This window comes from Bombyx mori, chromosome 13 (genome assembly GCF_030269925.1).
Source record: "Bombyx mori chromosome 13, ASM3026992v2".
Taxonomy (NCBI): Eukaryota; Metazoa; Arthropoda; class Insecta; order Lepidoptera; family Bombycidae; genus Bombyx; species Bombyx mori.
This window is the reverse complement of record NC_085119.1, coordinates 9,019,020-9,043,744: the sequence shown is the minus strand read 5'-3', so window position 1 is coordinate 9,043,744 and position 24,725 is coordinate 9,019,020. Positions and strand designations below refer to the sequence as shown.

At 34.3% G+C, this 24,725-nt stretch overlaps 2 protein-coding genes across 17 annotated transcripts in view; one reads left to right on the top strand and one right to left on the bottom strand.

Moving 5' to 3' along the window:
• The window catches only part of LOC101747124 (MAP kinase-activating death domain protein), a 45,112-nt gene extending 38,046 nt beyond the window's left edge, over positions 1 to 7,066 (top strand). For 7 of the 13 annotated variants that reach the window (XM_062671792.1, XM_062671799.1, XM_062671798.1 and 4 more), the window contains 5 exons: positions 1,821 to 1,952; positions 2,363 to 2,520; positions 3,343 to 3,472; positions 4,931 to 5,034; positions 5,532 to 7,066. In XM_062671792.1, coding sequence (XP_062527776.1) covers positions 1,821 to 1,952; positions 2,363 to 2,520; positions 3,343 to 3,472; positions 4,931 to 5,034; positions 5,532 to 5,682 — 675 coding nt within the window. In that variant the 3' untranslated portion in view covers positions 5,683 to 7,066. Of the gene's footprint in view, positions 1 to 381; positions 495 to 1,820; positions 1,959 to 2,362; positions 2,521 to 3,342; positions 3,473 to 4,930; positions 5,035 to 5,531 lie in introns of those variants that run through there. The other 6 variants (XM_062671793.1, XM_062671791.1, XM_062671800.1 and 3 more) reach the window with 6 other exon arrangements.
• A 337-nt stretch (positions 7,067 to 7,403) lies between these two features.
• On the bottom strand, positions 7,404 to 24,688 carry LOC101735330 (uncharacterized). Of its 4 annotated transcripts, none has more exons than XM_038014870.2 (5): positions 24,504 to 24,688; positions 14,347 to 18,497; positions 11,942 to 12,059; positions 10,641 to 10,775; positions 7,404 to 10,206 (listed from the first exon to the last, which is right to left on the bottom strand). In XM_038014870.2, the coding sequence occupies exons 2-5, from the start codon at positions 18,474 to 18,476 to the stop codon at positions 10,024 to 10,026; spliced, it is 4,566 nt and encodes a 1,521-aa protein (XP_037870798.1). In that variant the 5' UTR covers positions 18,477 to 18,497; positions 24,504 to 24,688; the 3' UTR covers positions 7,404 to 10,023. The 4 variants fall into 4 exon arrangements, with proteins under 4 accessions (XP_037870798.1, XP_037870796.1, XP_037870797.1 ...); XM_038014868.2 differs by lacking the exon at positions 24,504 to 24,688 and adding an exon at positions 24,310 to 24,444; XM_038014869.2 differs by lacking the exon at positions 24,504 to 24,688 and adding an exon at positions 23,852 to 24,094.
• Positions 24,689 to 24,725: the final 37 nt, after the last annotated feature.

Below are 24,725 nucleotides of genomic sequence, written 5' to 3'. Positions count from 1 at the left end.
ATTTCCTATAAGGAATAAATTAAAATGAATTGTAGCCGAAATTATAACCAGTAAACCGAAATTATTTTTGATTTTATTTTGATTTGATTATTATAGATAAAATAGTGTCTGATTTATTAATTGTAATGGTAACAGGTATATCCTTACAAAACTGTTATTATGCTTTATATAAAGAATACAAAAACGCTGTTCAAAGAATATGTTGCACTTGAACTTTCACTTTCACTTAATGCTATGTAAATTAATTATTCCATGTGATTTTTTTAAATGTTTTATTTCTGTATAATTGTTATTTAATATCGCCTTTACAAAAATTGACAAGATGAATTAGTTGCCTTATAGAAAGATACATTTTATTTTGTTTTATTGTGTTGTAGGCAGAGAAAGTAGTGTTTGATCTGCACCGTTTCTTCTCAATATGGTTGTCTCAATATTTAATCGAAGCCGAATCTGAACTCAATTTCACCACTTAAGTTTATACGATTCATAGTCGTGTATGTACCTACAATGTTTTTTTTTTATTCTTGCTTTTTTCATAACTCTTATGGTGCTTATCCCGTAATTCCGTTTGCGCTTATTTTACTAACAAAACTAACTCAATTGTACTAAAATTACCTAAACTTAAAGCTATGTTACACTAATATTTAAATACAATCGAAATTTATAATATGCCTGAACTACTTTTTACCAAGTAAAACTAATTAAAATGTGAAAGACACGGTGTTAGATAGATATTCCCGAAGCTGATACAAAATAGCTGTGATAATTAATTAATATCTTTTATCCTAAAAAGAAAGCTAAGATGTTAATCATCAAATAGATACATATAGGTAGTATTATTTTCTTGGCAGAATTTGATGAGCAATTAAAATCCATTTATATATTTTCTATTATATATTTTAATCATGGCAAGAATTACCGGCAGCCCTTTTATGCAGTTTCGGGAAAGAGGTTTAATTTTTTAACGTTTATAAATAAAATTTAATTAAGGTTGTACACCTCTTTGGATTGTTAAGTACGCTTTTGAATTTGATATATGTTTTATGACACTGACATTGTTCGAAAATGAAACGCAACTAACCTGCAACAAAAAGCATCGTTTCATTCTCATTTTGTTAACATTTTCAAGTCATTTCACTAATGTTCCAACACTCAAATACATTTCATTTACCTGTACTGCGGCTTTTCAGAAAAACAGCAATTTTCTTAAGAACTAGTTAAAAATTAAGATATCATCGAATGATGAATTTAATAAACTGAGACCAGTTATTGCTCAGGTAGTAAACTATACTAAATACTACCGATGATTATGAAAGAAAGAGAATGAGAAATAATCGTTTTAAAAATTTGGCTATATGGTCTTATTGGCCATATGAGTGACAGAGCTTCAACCCGATGTTAAGTAGTTATCGGAGCACACATAATAATGTATAACATTGAAATCGCTCGCCCTCGTTGAGGCATGAGGTCGAGGTCTCAATAGCATTATGTAATAACTTTCCCACTCTTGACGTACGCATAGACAGAACCGAATTGTTTCGCCGCAGCAATTAAGGATGTTTTTATTTCTAAATTCAAAATTTGCCAATTTTAGTAATTTTTTTATGTTTCCATGAGCCAAAACCGTGGAATAGTAAAGGCAAAAATGTACATCCTTGATACGTTACAAAGTAAACAGCATGTTGACGTCATGTTTGCAAGTTTGACCCCGGAAGCCGCTCGTGAACTTTCCACAATCCAATTGATGTATAGTGATTTGCTAAAGTCAACAGATAACCGATGTATATAAAAATTATTAATAAATATTTTTTGTTTCTCAGGCGGATCAGATTTGTTACGCGGTGCTTTGTGTGTTCTCTTACTTCGCGGCCGGACAAGAACAAAAGAAAGCTATTCTAGAACAAGCGGCTCGCGTGCCTTCTACGCCTAGCCCGGCGCCTGTTAGTCCACAGGTCAATTCAATAACAGTACACACACTTGATTTATAGTTTTTAGTAACATATATAAGACTACCTAATAATACGGTTTATAATAATAATAATAATACTAATATAACACTTTATTTAACACCATATGTACAGAGTAAGCTTAAAAAACAAATAATAGTCGGTGACATAAATTGGCGGCTTTATCGCTGGAGGCGATCTCTTCCAGGCAACCTATCAGGGAGAGGAATAAGCAAACTGGACGGTGCTATATCTTAATAAACTTACATAAAAATATATACTTATATACACATTATTGGGTTGGGGTTTATTGGGTTTTATTAATTTAAGCTGTAATCTATTTCAATTGTTTTAGCGCAATCTAAGTGATTTAATGTGTGCAAATTTTAAAATTTATTTTCGTGAAATCGTAATAGGCTGAAAAGAATGTTGTCCGGAGCACCGAGCCCCGCGCGGCAAGTGAAGGAAATACCCCAGAGCGGCGGCCGAGAGCCTCCCCCGCGCGCTCCCCCCGCGACATAGAGCGACCTCCCGACATTCAACCAGCACATGAAGTATCGCAACCCGCTGCTAAGTAAATACTTGATCTTATTACCAAGATTCAATGAGCAATGTAGATTATGTCGCACCTTTAGAATAATATAGATCCAACCCAAAAAATGTATTTTTTGGAAAACATCATATAAAGTTTTCAAACTGAAAAGTCGAAGAGGAAGGGGCGGAGTGAAAGAGACCGATGGATAAGTTTGTCCCTGTTTAAGTTTTTTTTTATTGCCCTTGTAGGCAGACGAGCATACGGCCCACCTGCTGATGAGTGGTTACCGTCGCCCATGGACTTCAGCAATGCCAGGGGCTGAGCCAAACCGCTGCCTACCGCTTAATACTCTCCACAAGCCTCGTTTGAAGAAGGAAATGTCATAGCACTCGGGAAACACCGTGGAGGGGAGCTCATTCCATAGTCGGATGTTACGTGGCAAAAAAGACCTCTGGAAACGCAGTGTGGATGACCGCAGTGGCTCCGGCGACAGGACTGGCGAGTTACTTTTGGTTGATTTGATTTCATTTTTTTGATTGGTTTGATTATTGAAATTCGATGAAAGGGGTAGTTCTTGGTCCATTTTTTAATTCAAGTCGTAATTCGAAAACTTTCGAAATGTATCTCTATAATTCTAAAGGTGCGATGTGGTATAAGGAAAATCATTAGAAATTAGTTTTCGGAAATCCTTTACAAAACACACTTACTATGAGCAATACGAAAGTGGCACGCATATAACATGTAAATTGTTTTAAGAAAACATTTTTAGTTTAGGAATCGTACAGTCCAGACGCATTCTTATATTGGTAAAAATTTGTAAAATACTATTCTATTTTTTAAATAACGTTAACACACCTACAGAACGGCATCGTCCTCGTCTCCTCCAGAAGGAGGGGGCATGCGTCGTACCGGGAGCATGCCCCCCCGCCGTCCCCCGCCCCCCAGCCCTCCGCGTCTAGCACGCGCTCACTCTCATGCTGCACCGCCGCAGGTAATCTATGTACTCTAACGTTAATTTGTAGTTATTTATACACGTGTAAAAGTTATCTTTACCGAAGTTGAAACTGTAAGAAAATCAATGTACGTCCTTACGGATCTATCAGATCTAATAACTCTTGCATTAGACACCTTTTTGATGTGAAACATCTATAGCCGCACGTAAAACCGATTTCTGGCGTGGCGACGCATGCCGTGGCGACGCGTCGCCATGCGCAATCGACTGTGCGATTCTCTCCCACTCGATCCGGTGTTAAGCCATCTCTCTCGCTACACTGAGCTGATACCTATTGTGTATACTCCGTAGTGTATACAGTGTTGTTTACTACAGTACACATAACCTGTGTTTTACTTGGAAACAAATTATTTTTTCGTAATATTTTATTTTATCATTATGACATATTTAGTTCCTATCACAATCTGTTCTTTTCTGCATATTACTTTTACAAAATAATGTCGATGTTTCACATCTGCCAGGCGTCCCGTGACGGCTCACTTTTTTTTATTAGAAATTATAATTTTTCGGGTTTGATTTTTATTACACGATGTTATACCTTCACCGTGGAAGTCAATCGTGAACATTTGTTAAGTACGTATTTCATTAGAAAAATAGGTACCCGCCTGCGGGATTTGAACACCGGTGCATCGGTACATACAAATGCACCGGACGTCTTATCCTTTAGGCCACGACGACTTCAAAACCTTCAGTTCTAAGACTAGGAGCAGGCTTAGGGATCCCGGTAACCGTACTCGTCGAAGTCAGCAAAGAGGTCGACGTGCAACCTAACCCATGCATCAGCCCGCTGAGTTTCTCGCCGGGTCTTCTCAGCATGTCGCGTTTCCGATCCGGTAGTAGATTCATTCGCGAGGCAGCTACTCTTGAGTTGTTAGGTCTTCTTCGGAGGCGCTCGGGCAGCTGTTAGCAAATCCCACCCCTCCTAGCTGAGCCTTGCTCGCCCACCTGTCCTGGTGAAACTGGAAAGGATATTTGAATCACGATTTTGTCCTGTAATCATGTCAAAAAATACCAGGGACCGCGTTTGTCTTTGTATTCAGGATTAGTAAAAAAAAAGTAAACCAAGAAAAAGCATAGAAGTGTGCGATAGACAATTTAAAACAAAATAGAAAAACGACACGTTGTCTGGTGGCTATAAATTATTCGGATTTTTATTTTATTGTTTTCTTTGCTTTGTTTGAGCATCACAGAAATGTTAGTTTAACTTCGGACCTTTTCCAACCGTTTAACTAGGTCCTTACCCATAAAACATAATGTTCTGCAGTAAATTTTGCCTAGATGGCGCGGCGGTCGCGAATCTCAGATATATTAAGTAAGTTGCAACTATTGATTGGTATTAATATGAAAATATGTTATATGCAAAACTTGCAATATCACGACTAGACATTTATGTTTAGGCTAGTAGTAAATCTTACAGACAATTATCGTTTACTTCAGATTCCGCCTCGCTCGACAGCGGCCAACCCACGAGCGCCGCGGCCGCCTCCCGCTTTACCGCCGCGACAACTATCCGCAGCAGCAGATTTAAACGTCAGCCCTAGGTAATTGCTACTGCTAATCGCTATAATATTTATATATCGAATACTTTTAGTGAACGCTGTCCCGATTGCTCTTGTAGCCCATTTTTCTTCTTTTATTTTTAATTATGGCAATTGCCTTCTTTCGATGCCATTGTTGACAGTGTCGAATTATAAAGATCTTCTGTTATTTAATCATATCAGTATTCAATTGGCATGAAATTAAATGAGACGAGATGAGATAAGATGAAATAGTCTCAGTAAAATGGTGGTCGAAGACTTCAGTGAAATTTTGAAAGATCTCGAGAAGACACGTACAGCGACTTTTTTTCATTTTCTTACATTTGTGCACTTTTACAGATGGTGAACAGTTAATAAACCACCATTAATAATAAACCGCACGTTTAACACTTTAATACCAAAATAAAACAAATCACACTACTTCGTTCCTCGCGTTCCCGCCAAAAAGTCTGCAGTGTATTCACATCACAGATTAAATATATTAGTTACATTCGTTTCAGAAGTACGGGCGTTGGTTCGGACGCGGGGTCGGTACGTCGCGCGGCGCCGGCTACGTTCGCGACCACGAACCCTTTCGCCCCACGGAACACAGAGTTCGTCATTCCACAGCGGAACAATATGAGACGTTCATCGACCACCGATAGAAATTAAACTTAATTTATATTAAGACTATTTTTGTTGTTTGCGTTAATAAAGCACCTACCTTTTTTAAATGTGAATCCATCCTCTTATTATAAATATCATGATTTGACGACGTAGTATTTTTTAATAATAATTATTATGATACGTAGTATTGATCTAAAAATACTCTTTTTTTTTTATTTTCTTTATCTGAATATAATTAATTATCTTTTATATAACCATCAACCACCACCCTTCCTATTTCTGTAGCAGAGCAACCATGTATTCCTAATAAGTAGTATTCCTAATGTAGTATGGTAATTGGGATCTTGCAGCGAATGTAATTTGTGGTTTCTATAGTCACCAGGAACAGCTAAACACCGGTGATGTCGTATGTCCATGTAAGCTAATATGTATAAAAAATCAATTACGGATATGAAATAGGTACCTACGTCACATACCACCTAAAGCGTGTTTATGGAAAAAAAGTAAAAGCCGAACCATAGCCCATATTTGGGTCGATAAAGTAATTCGATAAATTGCAAATAAATGTTAAGCCAGTAGCACAAGAAAATCAAGTACCTATCTTTAGATCGCAGTTAAGAACCTAAATCTGAACCTTTTTTGTTTTTCTGATGCAGACTGAAAGGCGAATTCTCAATTTAAATACGGGATTTAGTAATAGTTTAAACAGATTATAAAGGTACTGTTTTCAGTTATTTAAAAAATATACATACATTTATTGCTCTATTACATATGGGCATACCATAGTAGCTTAACAATGCATTTTATTCTACGGTTTACATGCATATGTACATACATTTTAAATACCAACTGGAAATGCTTACATTACCTAAATTACTTATTCACGTTTTTGAAAGAATATAAATTAATAACGATTTAGCATTAAACAAGCTTGAATGTAAATGTAGTAAAAGTATTTATGTGTTAGTGTTGCCATACTGAAAGCATAGTTATGAAAAATATGCAAATTCAGTTGATATATGTATGTTGGTGATAGAATCGTTACTTATCTAACTGATGTATTATTTTATTTAAAAAGTATATATATACTAGAAAAATAAAATACAATTGGATTTTGCAAGTTCATAGAGGTAAAAACGTAGGTTTGTGTCGATAATAAGTAGACTCTTAGAGATTTTATCAAACAACTAGTGATATAAAGATATCAAATAATATTTATAATTTATCGTATGTACCTATTAATGTACCTACCTACTTAAATCCTAATTTATTATGATCAAGCTATTAACGAAAACGTATTGTGTTTATTATGAAATACTATTGCTATAGCTTAATGTCCTATTAAAATGTTTAAAAATATGTCAGGGTTAATAAAGTTTAGAAATATTAAATTATTTTATGGCAATTTAATAAATTAGTTACCCATAAACTGTTTTTATTTATTTACCGCGTATTTGTTTATTAACTTTATGGAACATAGTTACCAATGTCATAAGGGATGCTTAACCAGGTAAGAATATTATCAAAATACATAGGTGCTGTTTTTAATTCGTGTTGCGGTAACAATTCTTTATAATACGAGCGACCAATATTACTTTAGTAAAACTATTAATACAGACTTTCAATTATTGTGGTCTTTAGCTTCAGGTAAGTTGCTCGTTTTTAACCGTCTTAAAAAAAGAAGACGGTTATTATTATCGCACTATACCCAATTCGTTATGACTTTGGAAAGTGTGTAATTTAGTATGTAAATTAAAATGAAATAATTTTATTTGTTTTACATTTATTTATTTATTACAACCGTGCGTTTCAAAGTACTTATACTGCTTTTATAATTAGACTTTTAACATAATATCACAGATATAAACTAGTTTTAGATACATAGTACATCCTAAATACACTTTATATTTCTGATGGTATCACTTTCAGGATTATGTCCAAGTTTAAAAAATCAAAAATCATTTTAATCTTAGTTCACGTTAGGTTTAATCTACCTTATTATTAAAAACATAGTTATCAAACTAAAATTAAACTTAGCTACATTATACAATCAAAATTAACATCACTATCGAACGAATCACATATGAACATTAGCGGTAGGCAGCGGCCTGGCTCTGCCCCTGGCATTGCTGAAGTCCATGGGCGACGGTAACCACTCACCATCAGGTGGGCTGTATGCTCGTCTGCCTACAAGGGCAATAAAAAAAAGAACTAAAACATCAAAAAACGACTAACAATAAAATAACTATTTGAAAATATATTTTTAAATATATATTTTTTTCTTATTATAATCAGTCCGTATTAAGTGAACGTGAATCAATTAAAGCAGTACAAAATCTTTAAAACGTAGGTACTTTAACCTAAGTTAAAAAGTATTAATTTTTTTTTTCAACTCGTAGTATTTCACTTAATCGTACACTTATATAAACTTACGTTCTCATTATTCTATTTTAGAATAAAAGGAATATATTTATACTTTAAACGATATTATATCCTATTTATATCTTACATTAATACTATTATATTCAGGTGGGGTACTCGTATGAGCTTGCTTACAATCTAACAACTCTACAGGCCTTTAAGCACACGTAACACTGACGTTGATCGTTTGACTGATGTGCTGACGGACGTTCGCTATCAATGTCATCTGAACTAATTGACCCATTCGGTCAACATTGACATTGAAATTGCAAAAAATAAAGATTCAAACGGAATGTTTCACATTTATAACTGTAACCCAAATTATTTTGGGTCAAACTTACCTGAATCAGGCGTTTTTAAGAAGAGGCTATACCTACCCGAATGTTCCAAATAATAATGTGTGCAAATACGAATGGTCATTTCTTTGTTTGTTAAAGTTCTTTGCGTTCGCGCGTCTTTTACATTCAAGTTGAGGCTATGTTTTATACATTTATGGTTGGCACTTCAGGGAGGCTAATGCAGTATTCTGAATCGTAAAATATTGTTGACATTTTCAACATGAGCTTACATACACACAAGTTCCGATTAACAAAATTCGGTACAACAAATACAGTTCTGGCAAATCAAACCAGTTCCAGCCGTAATGGAAGTTCAAAGATAAAGAACGTCCATATATTAAATTTTTTTTAACACCAAATTCGAACTCCTTTTCTTTTGTGGCCTGGTATAAAGGTTTTTAAGCTGACCAAATTCAAACAGATAACAGAAGTTCGTGTAACTCTTTGGACGCAAAACATTACAGTCTACTTAAAAAATTACTACTAGGTATTACTTTAAAAAATCTACTTCAAGTCTATCACCTCGTTCATGAGTTGCCAAAACTAATAATCGAAACAATGTTTCGAGCAACTCATCTTTCAGAATAAACTCCGGAAGTTTTCCAGGTAGATTCTACTAACTTATTCTACTATCTAATTCTTCCTCTCAAGTATATAGAAGAACCACAACACATCACCCCTGTCATACGTCAAGGTCAAGGTCAAGGTAGCTGTTACTGTCATAATGGCACATTCTAACTCTAGTTTCGCATACTAACTAGCCGATATATCTACTGCATCTTAATCTTGTCTAGTTCATCAACCTGACGTGCAAGTAGCCTCAGGAAGGTACAATCGATCAAGGAAACGATAACTATTAGAACGATATCTGTTGCCCAAAAAACCCAGTTTCTGGGCGCTAGAGTACCTCACATAGCATCTACAAGAATATCTCAGATCAAGAAGTTTTTGCTCTATTCTCAGTGCAGTACTCCAGGCATAGGTTTATCCGTGTCTATCACTCAAAAGCATTCAAGGATAAGGAACTGCTTTATCGTCTTTAGGCCTCATCGTAACTAGAAAATTTCGCGTTTGATGGGCCCACTGAAGGACAATGGTGGTCAAAATTTACAATCTCAATAGACTGCAAGAATCGGTATCTCTCCTCAAACACCTCCAATTGCAGTTAGAATTGTAAATTAAGTTGAAAAAGTTCCTCTCCCCAACTCGATCTTTCATGTAATTTAATTCGATTCACCCAGGGCCAATGTCTTTACCAATTGTTTGGCCAATGAAAAAAAAATATTTCAATTGACAAGAATAAATCGCAGAATCTAGAGCCTGCTGTTTCAGGGATTATGATTTTCCAGGTGAACTGAACGAAGTAAGTAGTCAGATTCGGAGAAGCATCTACTGAAATACGTGTCTAGGGTTAGTTTACTTTAGGTTTTCATTATACAATATTCAAATTCAGCTAAAATGATGCAATGTATCTGAGTGATTAGTTTCATTTCACATTTAGATCAAGCAGCCAGATTTCAGTCGTCACAAAAGCTGAATCCATTGGCAACGGGGTCATCAATGCGTACATATGGTATTTGTGGTTGGTTTCCTATTTATACATAGGTTTTTATTACTACAAACATATTTATTCGTCTTCAGCCATGGATTTAATCACTTTTAGCTTTTCAGTTAATGATTCCGTTAAATTTGTATCGGTTAGTGACGATAATATTTCCTCTTTTTTCATCATCGTTGCATTCCACATTGTTGTACCTTCGTTTTCGAGCATCTGACTTTTTATTTCTAAATCGTTTATGAAATCTGACATCTGAAATAAATAAACGTCGGTACGTTGAAGGTTGAGCAAGATTTCAAAGGAAAAAATAGCATTAGACTTCAAGTTGATTTTTAACTTTAAATTATAATTAATAGGCAAATCTGATTTAAATAAGGTTGAAAATCCACAATTTCAAGTCTTCAAATTACGATTGATCCAAATGTATTCATGATTTAGACTTTTCTCAAAAATCACTTTCATACGGATTCGTGGGTAGTTTTTTGCCGCTTTCTTCGGAATTTGTTATGAGACACCGCGCAAATTAAGTTAAAAATATTTTAATATTCCAAATTATCTCCAATTATTAATTTTGATATAAATTCCCTTGATCATAGATTGCAGTTTATTTGTTGCCTGATCAAATAATATACAAAATATACTCACGTGGCAAATTTTATCAACTGTATACCTAATCGAAAACTTACCTCTTTAGAAGTATTTAAATTTGCACTGGAACTAAAGTCGTTTAAAGTAATTTGGCTATTATTCGATGACTCTCCAAGTAACTCTTGGGATTTAATTACTTCAAATTTGTTCTTAATACTTTTCCTTATTATATTCTAAAAATTGAAATTATAAAGATTTTATATTCTGACATACTTAAATGTATATAAATTTACATAAATTTATATTTATGTCTGACAAACAAACAATATTATTATTATAAACAAAATTATAGTTTATTAAGAAAAAAACAATTTATTTGTTTAGATTTTCAGTATATCATATTCTCAAATATATATATATCTAAGATATGTGAAGCTTTTTGGGACGGGGTCACCATTCCACACCTTTCCGAGCACAATTACACACTTACTGGTGGTAGAAAGTGTTGTGAGACCGCACGGGTAGATACTACCACCCTGCCTATTTCTGCCGAGAAGCAGTAATGCGTTTCGTTTTGAATGGTGGGGCAGACGTTGTACTATACTGAGACCTTAGAACTCATATCTCAAGGTGGGTAGCAGCCTTTACGTTATAGATGTCTATGGGCTCCGGTAAGCATTTAACACTAGGTGGACAGTGAGCTCTTCCACCCATCTTAGCAATAAAAAATAACAGAAAGCAAATTCACGACAGTGACATCCAAAAACGCAGTAGAAAGAGTATAGATATATTTGTGTGCTTCTAACATCCTACTCGTAGTCTTGAGTTTACTCATGATTAAAACGCTTGCAGGAGGGCCAAAATCGGGAGCCCATTACAACAATAAACCGTGACAAGAACCCGTTAAATATTGTTTATAATGTACACAGCCGTGAAAGTTTAAAACGATTCGTAATTAAATTTAGTTTACGATAAAATTTTCGTCGCACTACGTTCCTGATGCCCTAAGCATTAATTTTAACAAAGCATTCCACATCTTAACGTCATTAATTAAAATATTTAATTTGACATTATTATGAACGAACTTTTCATCCGATCAGTTTTTTATTTTATTTTATGTGTATTACTGTCAAATGTAATATTTAAAACAGTAAACACATGGCTCGTTAAGGACATAGTGGTTGAAGCAGCAGAATCTGCTAATAAGAGAGTAGTAGTTCTTGCTTTTAGCACAGACAACACATCTCTATAAGCAACTTCGATAAAATTCTTAACTTCAATTCCAACAGCATAAAAAATTCAACCGCAAACGTGATTATAACAATATCTTAATTCGTAAAAACATCCGATAACACCAAAAATAAAATCCAAATCTGTCGAATGTAAATTAAACTCTTACCTTAGTTGATTTAAAATTACTAATTTCCAAAGGTTCACTATCAAGTTCATTTTCCGATTCCAGTACCTGCCATTCGAAAACGAAATTTTTGGGAACTTGAATTATGCCACACAGCACTCTGCAAAACATTATTCAATTAAATATCGTGACATGCATCATTCTGAAAGAAGCAAGTGACAAATAGGATGGACAGGTGAATCGCGAAACCGTATTAATGTTGTATTATTATACACGAGGATAACAAATATGGCAAGCTTTCAGGACCGGTAGTTTTAGAACCAACTAGTACCTAAACAACACTAGCATTAGTAATTGATAAGACGATAAATTTGAGCACCTATAGTAGAATTATTTTGTCCGTGCAGTTTGGGTCATAAAACATAGCCCGGCTAGGGCGTGAGCATGTTGCGCGGGCGCAACGCCATTATCGATAAAAATAAAAATCCAACGATATTATCTATAGAAACGGGGTGGTATACGAAGGGTGGTGAGACATTATGTTATGAGTCATTTGTTGTACCTACCAGCAAATTATAGTACATCAAATATGTCGAAGAGAAATTGATTTTGTCTGAATTTCTTTAATGACACAATGGCTACTCCTTTGATTGGAACAAAACGGTAGAATTTATTCAAAATTTTGCTTGTTAGCAAAAATATACCAGCACAAGCACGTGTTATTATCAACAATATGTTAAAAAAATTCACTGAAATGAGAATAGGTCCCGAAAAGTTACAAAGTGTTAATTTCAGCCGTTCTCGTTAACTTGCTGCGGCAATAAGTGGTGTAAGCGTTTGATTCGTGATTTTTTCTTTCATTTTTATCACTAACCCACATGACAAAACTAAATACACTATCGATAACGCTTATCGACAACAATAATGCGCATCACTATGCCCGTCCATAAGGCTCGTGAGTGGAAGAGAGAGCGAAATACTCGCTGCACCGCTCCGATTTTTTTTGACCCAAACTGAACGCACGAAATAATTCTACTATAGTACACAAGATCCACGATGACGGTCCAACAAGTAATAAAATTAGAATAATGAATCAATTTTTATTTTTATTTTGTTGAATTTGGTTTTATATTGCTCTAGATGTGCTAATGGTCCACTCGGTTTTAAATGCAATAGTTACGAAAGCCTATAGAGAAATAATAACAAGATTACCATTATCCCTGAATGAGGGATGAAGTTATGAGTTTGAAGTTACAATCTCTGTAGTCTCGCGGTTTTAAAAAAAGAAACGCATGCTCCTTGATGAAACAAATAAGCAGGATGTTGTTCAATGGAGTTGCAATGTAAAGCGCGCCTGTGGGGTCGGTCTTAACTAAGATTCCACCTCTTTTAATCTGCCCATGGAATTTGAGGGATTGCTTCGCTTCCTTCTAAGGGACGCCATAAAAGGATCAGGAAATTACTTATAAGTGAATAAGGTTAGTAGAGCAAGAATAGTGCAAGCTCTGATTCAATTTGGGTCGTGGATAAAAGCATTTTGAGTGGCAAGAGGCATTCATGCTCAATACAAATACAAACTGACGGGACATCGAAACATTCACTTTGATTTCCTATACGCGTTCGATGCATTCACCGCATAATATAGCTAGGTATTTGAATTTAAATTTCAGAGATTTTTTCATGTTAGCGTACGATAGGTGGGGTGCGAGTCTCTTCAGTTCGGTCGAGTTCGCTAATCAGTGTATTGCATATAATAGGCATGGATAAAAAAAACTAGTTGTAATTTTAATAATTGTTTACAATTTTTAAAAACATTTTCTCTTTTAATATTGGCATTAGTTATTTTTCTATAATTATTTTAAAAATTCTTCGTTTTTCACGCTGATAAAATAATCAGTAGCATAAAGAGAGTGGTAGCGTTGTCTCAGAAAAAATTAACCTGTACTACACACACTTTCATGCTTCGATCTTCATATCCGTTCATTTAATAAATTATTCTTATTTATACTACGAACTAAGTACAATATCTCAAAAAGCATATTCGGATTATTATACAGTATATTAACAGATAAATTTTAAATGCTAAAATCATGATTATCTTCATTCTTTGCTTTGAAATTATACAATTGTTAAAACATAATAAAATTAACATTTGAGTCTAAGAGTATATAAAAATAAGACTAAAGTATCAGTTTGAATAGAGCCATTGATGAAGTCATTTGAGGTTAAACAAAGGCCAAATACGAAATTGGTAAATAAAGAATAAAAAGAAATTTGTAAATAAAGATTGTTGTTCATACAAAAATGTTCTGGAATCAGCTAGCCTGTTCACCGAAACGGTTTCTCAAAGAAAATAAATAAAATAAGTCAGTGCCCATTAGCTGATACTCATAGCGAAACTAGCGAAACGTGACCGGAATGTACTAAATATTAAATAATATACGTACCCATTGATTTTAGTGAAGACTTCCGACTCTTGATAATAACTTGTGGGGTAAAATCCTGGAAATTGCAAGCTTATAAGATTTTCACTATTTCTTGTCCCTTTTATCCAACCAAAGTTTAACACATTACTGCACTGTATCCAAACTTCTGTTATTTTCTCACAGTCATTCTCAGGATCATTAATAAGACTTTTTGAATCACCATCATCGTCATCATCATCGGAAATTATAAGAACATCCTCTGACATATTAATATCAAGTGGTTTTATATCATCCTTAATATTTTTTATCTCTTCGTAGACTTCTGGATTTTTGTTCAAGACCTTGCTTAGAGTATTGGATAATAGTAATTTATTATTGATTTGTTCAGGTTTTAAAACAAACATCCCCCTTTGCGGGAACTTAAATGCTGGAACTGTAGAAGAAAGTGTTTTTGGATGTGAATCTGATTTTTGACTTATCGGAGTATTGTTTGAACTATCATTATTTTCTATTGAAGATTCGCTGGACACAGAACTCGCGGTTGGCTTATTATTATCAACAAGTAAATGGGGATTCCAATTTGTTACCGTTTTAATGTTACCATTAGAACCGATGTGATAGAAATCATTAGTTCTCTTTATATTTATGGTGGGTAATTTTTTTGTGTTCTTTTCAGGTGAAAGCTCAGTATCGCTTAAAGTTTTTTTATCAAGTACTGTTACCTTGATTCTGCCTGTCTTTTTAATATCGATTGGTTCTGTACTGTGAGAACTACTATAATTTTGCAGTGGCAACATTTCACTGCAACCGTCTTTCAGGTTAGGAATGAATGACATAGGATTATGTATAAGCTTATGATTATCAATTTTGTCTGTAGTTATCCAAATACCTCGGGTTTTGTTTTGTTTTCGTAGATGTAAAATTGTTTTAATAGTTTGTATACCCAACGATTCATTGGGTTCATATGGCCCTATGAATACACAATATTCATTAGAATCCGGAATGGCATATAAACCGTATTGGGGGCCACTGTTTTTTGGAGCACATTTTTGTGACGATAATCTAACAGCTTTACCAGAGATACGGGCAACATTGATCGCTTTTACAATTTTGTCATAAGTAACAAAAAATCCACCATTGTTGAAGCGGATTTCACTAAAATCATTTTCTACAGTCATCATGAACCACTTTGAACAACCTTCTTTGTTTTTATTGAAAGTTGAACAATTTTTGGAAGGAACGTTTTCTTGATTTGCATTAATTGTAATTGTTGACGATGTTGTACTTTCACTCATCGACTGTTTTAAAGAAGACTTTGGTTCTGAAATAAGTGCACCTGGTTCATTAGACAACACCATTTGGTCAGTATCTTCATCATCGTCAGGAACTAAATAGGACCATGTATCAGAATCTTCGTCTGACTTTGCAAAATTAGAAGTTTCATCACCAGATGAGAAGCGTGGTTTAGGTGATTTTAAGCTACTAGTCTGGTTATCGATGGTTTTTTCACCCTTACTCCTTATTTTTGAGACTGTACCGATTAACTCCCACCAATCCGAAAAACCGTACAAAATGCAATAATTCTCTTCTAGATCAGTTGCATTAGTTAGTAGATTTTTTATAGTTAAGGGATATTTTTGAAGGTCCACAAATCTTATTTTGTCAATGTTGATGCAGTCATTAAAGAAGGGATTTTTCAAATTAACGGATAGAAATATTCGGAACGGTTCAGTTTTAGAAACCATAAAAAAATTCTTCCTTTCTCTATATCTGCTAAGAATAAATTCCCATGGATGCAACGCTAATTTTCCTATTCTTGGAGCTTCTAAGCATATCTTGAAACCTTCCTTAACTTTGTTTTTGTAAAGCTTATACGATGATTCAAACCATCGTACTAAATTTTTTTTGTATTTTGCACTTCTAATATAATTGGGACCCTTATTTTTATTCCATAAATTGTTAATAATTTCAACTAAATTCAGAGGTTCTGAAGAATTTACTTCGTTAATGTCCTTCAGTTCACCAAGATCATTTTCATAGTTATCATCTATAATTTCAAATTTAATGTTTTTATCTTCCGGCTCTATTACAGAGCAATCATCGTGTTCCTTATTTTCTGAAATATTTTGTAACTTTATCATTCTTTTCGCTAATTGCCGATCGTTTTTCTCCATATTGATAATTTTACCTTGTACTTCTTTATAGTAATTTTCGTCATGATTTCTACCTTGGTAAGGATTAATCCTGGCACAAGTACTAAGTTCATTAAGCTCAAAGCTGTCAAGGATTTCAGGTTGTTCGTCTCTTTTTTTATTCTTTAAATAGTTTGTGTGGATTTTGTCAATATCGTCAATTTTTATTAGTTGTTTCAACGATTGATCATTGTTTAACGCCTCTGATTTGCTTGGAAAACTTTTATTCACAAACTTCTCGTCACCATCCAAACATTGTAAATTAGTTGTAAATCTACCTTTACAGAAACATTTATACAAATTATGAACCATGCACCAAGGTTCTATATTGGTACAATTTAATTTGTGAGCCACAACGATAATTTCTGGGCCGGCTTCAGGGTCTCTTTTAAACCGTTTCATATTCGCATGATACTCAGCATATTTTTTTGTTATTTTGCAATTTCTTTTTCTTGCTTTCAACACGATACTTTTTTCACCAGCCATTACAACAGTTTGTTTAAACTTTTTTTCTTCTTTAGCCAATTTTAAATTGATTTCATTATTAAAGTTGATCAACCCAGGTATTAATTCTTGGCAATCATTTGGCAGACACTCTGTAGTTCTATAATCTGAAAAGTCACATTTGCATTCGAACATACATTCTATAAGACCGCAATGATTTTTTAAATTATAACTGCATTCTAAAGATTTACATATACACCCAAGTGAACAATGTGATTTATTGCATATTTGTTTTTCATGAATTTTCTTTTCCGGTAATCGAATAACTGTAACATCAAGTCTGTCTAATTCACAATATCTCTTTTTGTTCTTTCCTTTCGCTAAATTAGTAGAGTCATCATAAATAACCTCTCGAGGTTCATCTGCTCCTGTGAAAAACGTATCTTGTTCAATACTTATTTCAACTGAATTTAAAATTTTATCCATTATACTACGAACTTCAGCTGCTACAGAAACGGCGCAACTTTGATCATCTAAAGAAATTTGCGATTCAGTTTTTTTGTTTTCAGCTGGGAAAACATCAGTTTTATTAATGACATCTCGTCGCATCAAAATTCTTCTCTGATTTAGTCTATAGTCTATGTTAAATGTAACAGCTCGATCGTCATTTTGAATTGGATTACAGTCTTTTAGTGTTCCTAAAGCTGTCACAGCAAATTCGGCCCAGTTTTGAGTCAAAGTTCCGTCTTTATCGCGTAAATTATTTAAAAAATTTGTCACATTAGAATCCAGCGTCACACCGTAAGCAGGACTTACAGAAAGGCCGAGTTTAGGAAGATTTACCAATTCAGTATTACCGACATTATATTTTTGGTGAGAATCATCTAGATATTTTTTCTTTTGGAGCGGCCCTGGTTTAAATTTTACTATTAAGGAATTTTGTAATAATCCTTTTTTTCTATGATTCTTTTTCATAGCAACAGTTGTCTTCTTTATTGATATTTTCTCGTTTATCTGATCAATGATTTTCTGTTCTCCTCCTTTGCTCCCATTAACCAAAACGTGTTTGTTGTCTAATAACACATATTGCTTAGGATTTTTGTGTCCATCTGGATTAATAGTTGACAACATTTGCCAGGCAGATCTGCTTATAGGTGTATCAGATTTCAAAATACTTTTTGCAAGTTTTCGTGTACATTCGTCATTAGCAAGCCCAGATTTTATTTTTCTTAATAAAGTAGCTGCCTGCTTCTCGACCTCAACCGAAAATAAGTTATACATGTCTATCTCAAATAAGTTTCTGATATCTCTGACAGTTTTTACTTTTTGTTTGGATTTTTTCTTCGATAGATAGAATTTGTCTGTTTTCGGTTTAAAATCACATGTTTCTAGTTCTTTTGTTTCTATTACAAGAGGAGCAACGGGAGAAGTATTAATAAGTTCGTATAGATTATTTTTTGGTATACAGGCGGTCCTCGTGATATTGGATTTAAAAACTTTGTTGTGAATCTCCATGTTTTATTGTTGCTGACAACGCTGTAAATAAGACAACATCTAATTAATAATTATTTCGGATATTATGAAAAATAACTAATTTCATTATGTATAAGGTTCACAGTCTCTAAGTTTTTTCTATAGTGTATGAATTTTAGAAGTAGAGTTTGAAAATATTTGAATACTATTTCATAATTAAGAAGTTCTATCATACACATTAAGCTAGTATTTATTTGTTTATTTTTATATTTTACAGACGCGTGACGAGTTGTCGGCCTACGGACGGCCTTACGTGGTTACCAGAGTCGATATAGGTACATCACAATATGAATGCTGCCACCTTGATAGCTGAAGTCGTATTGCACTTAAATTGGGAACTAGACAGGTCGTGCCTTGCAATTTTAAAAGACTCCTTACCATCAGTAATTATGCAAATTAATATTTGTTGGACTTAATTTTACTACAGAATGTTATTTCTTCATAGTAGAAGTCAATCGTGAACATGAATTAAGAATGCATTTCGTTAAAAAAAATGGTATTTTATTGCGATATTTAAACTCAAACACATTCGCGTCGTTCGGTAAAAGTACATCAAGTGCCTTATTCTTTAGGGCACGACTTCAAAAGTGAGTTAATTACGAAGTACGCTAACTCCGACATTTGCCACAAATAACTTTAATCTTAATTTCAAATTTAACTCATTAATTTTTTGCTCTCATAAACCAAAACTTATCAAAGGTTCCAGAATGTATCCGATTACCTATGTGACAAATTTAGTCAATTTGTATTTCAACATGCCTCATGAATCGCTCCCGCTGCCCTAAGCCGTAAGTGGTAAGATGGAGATTTCCTCCTAACTCAACTACAATTATGTTTCTTATTTCGGGGATAGGTTTATATTTAATTTTTTATCGACGTCTACATTTAGGGCAAAATAAATGATGTTCCAAACCTTCAATTACTGATCACGGCAATACCCGTGATCAATAATTTCTCAGATTTACAAGATATTTTTTTCATATTTTTTTAAACTAAAGTATGCAATGCAGGTGTCAAAATATGTTATTTTTCTTCTTCTTATAAAACCTTCTGCTATCGATGATTGAGAAACGTTATGGCTATGTTCACTTTAGACATTACAGCGCGCAAAAGCGAGCGAGTGTCTCGTCTAACCACTGTCATAAATTGTTGAGTAGAGATATGCACCCAAGCTTCTCTGTTCCTGGATGTGCACGTGCATATAAGTTGCAAGAGGTAATGTTCATAATCATCCATAATGTGTCCAAAATGTTGACCTTGTGCACTTTTATAGGCCTAAGAATTTCTATGTTTTTAAATTGACGCCTCGAAGATTTCGTTTCGACTAGGATTATTCTTATAGATGAGCAGTTTGGTTTCCACTCTAAAACAATGGTACGTCCAACAAGTGTACCGCCTCGCGGAGTTCTTGGTGTTCATGGATTTCATGTTCTCGTAGGACTTAACCGACCCAAACTACTCAATACAGGAACCCTCTTCTTCAACATCGCAAAGGCGTTTCATAAAGTAAGACAAAACGGTTTGATTTTCAAACTGTTCAACTCGGTCGTGCCAGACAGTATCATGCTTATCTTTCGAGACATCTTGTTCAACCGATCATTTTGGTATCTAATTAAGGGAATTCGTTCTTCCCTCGCCTTATTACGACTGGAGTCCCGCAAGGCTCGGTGCTCTCTTCGTTCGTTTTTAGGTTATCAATTTATAAGATTCCCGGGTAGCCGCCAACCTAGCTGGCCCTCTTCACCAATGAGACGGCTGTTTACTACTCGAATAGAGACAAGTCCCTAATCGCGAATAAACCCCAGACCGCAGGTGTAACCTTTGGGTAGCAGTTCCGGAAATGGCGCATCGATATTGACTCAGCAAGAAGCACAGTCGCGTTCCTTCAAATAGGGAACTCAAGGCTGATTTTTTAACTAAACCCGCATTAGAAATAAGAATCTTACACTCCCAATCACACTATTCAGTCAATCAATAGCCTCTTGTGTATCCTCGGCAAATTATACCCTATTATCTGCAATCTGTAAAACTTCCCTTCGTAATAAAGTGACAAAACATGCATACGGCCTATAATGACCAATTCTAGTATGGTATTCGTTCACGTGGCCTGTTCCCACATGTTCTTGTTTTTGCAGGATAGCCATCAGAGCACTGTGGTTCGTGTGGAACGTCAATCTTCACAGCCATCTGGGCCTCGAATCCATCAAAAGACACATGAAGTCGGTATCGGAACGTTACTTTGATAAGGCTATGTGTCATGATAATCGCCTTATCGTTGCCGCCGCTGACTACTCTCTGACTCTGGCCCATGCAGGAACCAGTCACCATCGACGCCTTAGACACATTCTTACGAATTCATCTGATCCACTAACGTTGTCATTAGACGCCTGCAGTTCTAGAATTAGGAGCAGATATAGGGTTCCTGGTAACCGTGGTGGTCGAACTCATTAAAGTTCAATCTGAAACCTAAATCATACATCGACCCGCTGAGTGAGGCTGAGCCCATCGCACACCTGTCCTGGTGAAACTAAAAAGGCCACCGGACCACAAGTAACACCGACTTCAAAAAAAAGGGTTTAATTAGTTTCTAGAGCATAACGATATTATAAAAATTAAATTCTTTATCGAAACTTAGAGATAAGTAAGATGCGCATGCCTATCTTCTCGTTTTGCTGTTGATCATTGTAATATGCAAGTATTATATTATTATAGTATATATTATAATTTTAAAAAAATCGATACCAAAGAGGCAGTACAGAATGCCTTTGAAAAGTTTATTGGCTTTCGTACACCTGACTTCTTCAAGAAGGGCATTGAAATATTACCACTGCGCTGGCAGAGATGCATCGACACCATGGGTGCATAATTTGATTGATAGAAATAAAGATGCAGATAAACACTGCAACTTCATAGGTAAGGACTTATTCTTATACTTATCTGTCAAGAAGGTACCGGGAAACGATCAATAATACACAATATGTTACTTATTCATCCAAATTTATTTTATCACCTTCAAAGCATACTGCTTCAGAAACGACACGCTTGCGCCAACGAAGATTCCAATTATCAAAACATTTTTTAAACCCTTTTTCTGGAAATTAGTTCAGTTATCGTCGCGGATTTTTCTTTCATGTCTTCTACCAAATAAAAACGGGTGCCATAAAATGGTAACTTGAGTTTAGGAAAAAGAAATAAGTCTGCTAGAGCCATATTTGAATAAGATAATGGGTCCATGGTACTTGTATCGGTTTTTAGTCAAAAATTTGTTCATGTTCGTGGTGGAAAATCAAGAATTTTCTTTCATTTTTGCTGATGATATTCTATCAGAGTAAGGCAAATCTTCCATCCTATCTCGACCGTTTTAGAAAGCTTTATAGTACTCGTAAGCACGTGTTTTTAATAAAATCGATTCACTGTAAGCCTTCTGTAAAATTTCCAGTGCCTACGAACACGAAATTCCATTGGCGATGTAAAATTTAAAACAAACTTTGTTCCATGTTTTTTCATTGAAATTTGCAATTAATAGATAGCTCAAGCTCCACGTCGAAACAGTTGTTCGCATAACTGTTTTCTATAACCAGTGTCTAATAACCACAAAAAAAAGGTAATTAATTTTTTTAAGAACTGCGTTTCTTTTGACGGACTTTGCAATAAATGGAATAGTACTCTGTAAAATCAACTAATAAAACACACTTAAATTTTCATGTACCTATGTACTTTACATATGTACTTTTTGAATTTTAGGATATTTTGGTCTCATTTGACACTTAGAATCCATGTCTCAAGATGGGCGGCGGCATTGACGTCATCAACCGTATCAAAATAACTTTAGTAGCCGAAGTAACCTTAGTAACCGAAGTACCGAAGTCGTTCACCCATCTAAGCAAAAAATAAACATACCTGCATAGGTATGATTATTTTTGACTACTAATGGACATTTTTTTAAATTGCCTTAAAAAAAACTAATGATATTTGACAAGAAAATCTACGAAAATAAAATGTTAATTATCATAAAGTAGGTAGGTCTTTTAATGTCTTAAATGGATCTCGTTGAATTCGTCAAATGTGGCGAAGAAATCGACGTGCAACTTAACCCTACACAGACAATCCATTGAGTTTCTCGCCGGTTATTATTCCTTACACACTAACTCGTTATATTTATCTTCAATATTTTTTCAATCAAATCTTTGTACATAGTTTTAATTAAGAATACAGTAATGAATTACTCAATTATGGTAAAATTGTTTTTTTTACACGTGGCTTCGCGTCAATGAAATTAATCGAATAACGGCAGACAGGCGTGACAGCTAATTTTGAGGTTATTTTTGTCACATGTTGTTACTATGATCATTACTCTGCCTAATTGTTGGTTGTTGATATTCTCTTCTCTTCTCGGAAGGGCGTCTCAATAACAGTGAAATATTTAATTTAAACATAAAAACATCTTTTGAACGAATTATGATATTTTAAGTAGGCATGTTCTGAATTAGTAGTTACGGAATAAAATATTCAGGAAATGGCCACTGCGGCTCTGACGACAAGCCTTTCCAATTTTCATCAAAATTTCGAAGACCTCTTCACGAAGATGTCGCTATATCTCACCGATGACGCGTTGGGTTTCGGAATTTCGCTTCGTTTATGGTTTATTTGCATAAGCCCGAGATTTCAACAGCCCCAAATAAACCAAGCCTACGGCGTTAAATGGCGTGATCATGGTAGGCAGTTGACATCAGAATTCGTCTGTCAATTTGGTCTGGAAATCGTTGCTACAATGAATCAATTGTTCCATGCGCGGTGTGGCAAGTGCCGCTGCGCTGAAACTACATTTCGTCCCGAGCCATGCCGTCCAATTCAAATCACAAGAACTCCGATATGACGCTGCTGTAACGAATACTGCGAATTTTATGAGCGATCTTAAGTTAACTTCCTCATTTTTGTAATTGGTTTTCACAATAATAACGCCTTCTTCTCTTGGGCTTCTCTTGGATTCTTCTGAATCCATTTTTAAATAGGCACACACAAAGCTGACAGCTGTCAAAATACACAGATGCTACTTGCACGGAAAATAAATACACAAAATTTCAAGTTTACTCTCTTTGAAACGTCTAAGGCATACTATTTTTAATTAGACACAACTGACTAGAGGGTTTTTTCTTATCTAAGCTAGATACATAATTGTTCATAAAATTACGAAATTCTGTTATTTTCTAACATCTACCTATGCATTTTGCATTTTTACTAATAGCAACTCACTACAGATTATGATTATAATGTTTAGACGATATGTAGATGCATATCTATTTGATATGTTACTTATTATTTATTCTCATATATCAATTGTTCTAATTGATACATACCTACTCCTTAGAATGAACTTATCTATTTTTTGTTAATTTATACTAAACAAACACCCGTAGCAGTTGTTCACAACTAATCACATAGTTCACAATCACAAATGTTTTTTTTAGATCCAAGGAACTAAAAAAATCATTGTCAACGTGTCTCAATATGAATCAAAATATCAACAAACATTATAACCTACGAAATGCAATTAATCTATTTTTGATTTTTAATGATTTATTGTTGAAATTAAACACTTCTCACGTACACAACTAAGAATTTAATAACGTAATTTGAACTTGTTTTAAAATTAAGGTAATTTAATTTTAGCCCATTTGTTTAACAGAAGCTGTCTTTTATACTTTGCGTAATCAAAATGGCTGCCGATCTTTTACACGTTGGCGTAAAGGAAGCCATTATAATCATAGATAACTTTTAATGTTTTATTTAACTTTTATAATACGTATTCACTTACTATCCAATTTTTCAAGATGATAACTATATTTCGTTGAACCACTTTGCTTTGATTCAAATAAACCGGCTTGTCAATATTGTCGTCGCGACATTTTGTAAACATTACTAATAAGACAGAGTATCAAACAATAGTCTATAATCTATGAAGCCCATCATACAATCGTAAAGATGTTTAATTATTTTATACGTACATACCTCATCAATGAAAAAAACAAAGCGTTTCGATATATCGTTCTACATAATTTAACAAAACAACCAGAACTAATATAAATGGCTTAAAAAAATATATATTCTGGATTTTTTCTCATATTTAAGCACTTAATGAATTTTAAGTTTCTTTCTAGCGATGGTTAAATGTTCTTTAGAAATACGGTCTGACTGAAGTGAGCCGCAAAAGATCGCGCAGGTTGTAGTTGC

What these genes read in the sequence shown, in the direction of transcription:
- LOC101735330 (XM_038014870.2), bottom strand. Translation starts at nt 18,476, where the DNA reads ATGGAGATTCACAACAAAGTTTTTAAATCCAATATCACGAGGACCGCC. An exon ending in GTCTTCACTAAAATCAATGG is followed by an intron (nt 12,060 to 14,346) that starts GTACGTATATTA and finishes AATGTTTTGCAG; the next exon opens with AGTGCTGTGTGGCATAATTC. An exon ending in GTAATTTTAAATCAACTAAG is followed by an intron (nt 10,776 to 11,941) that starts GTAAGAGTTTAA and finishes TTCAATTTTTAG; the next exon opens with AATATAATAAGGAAAAGTAT.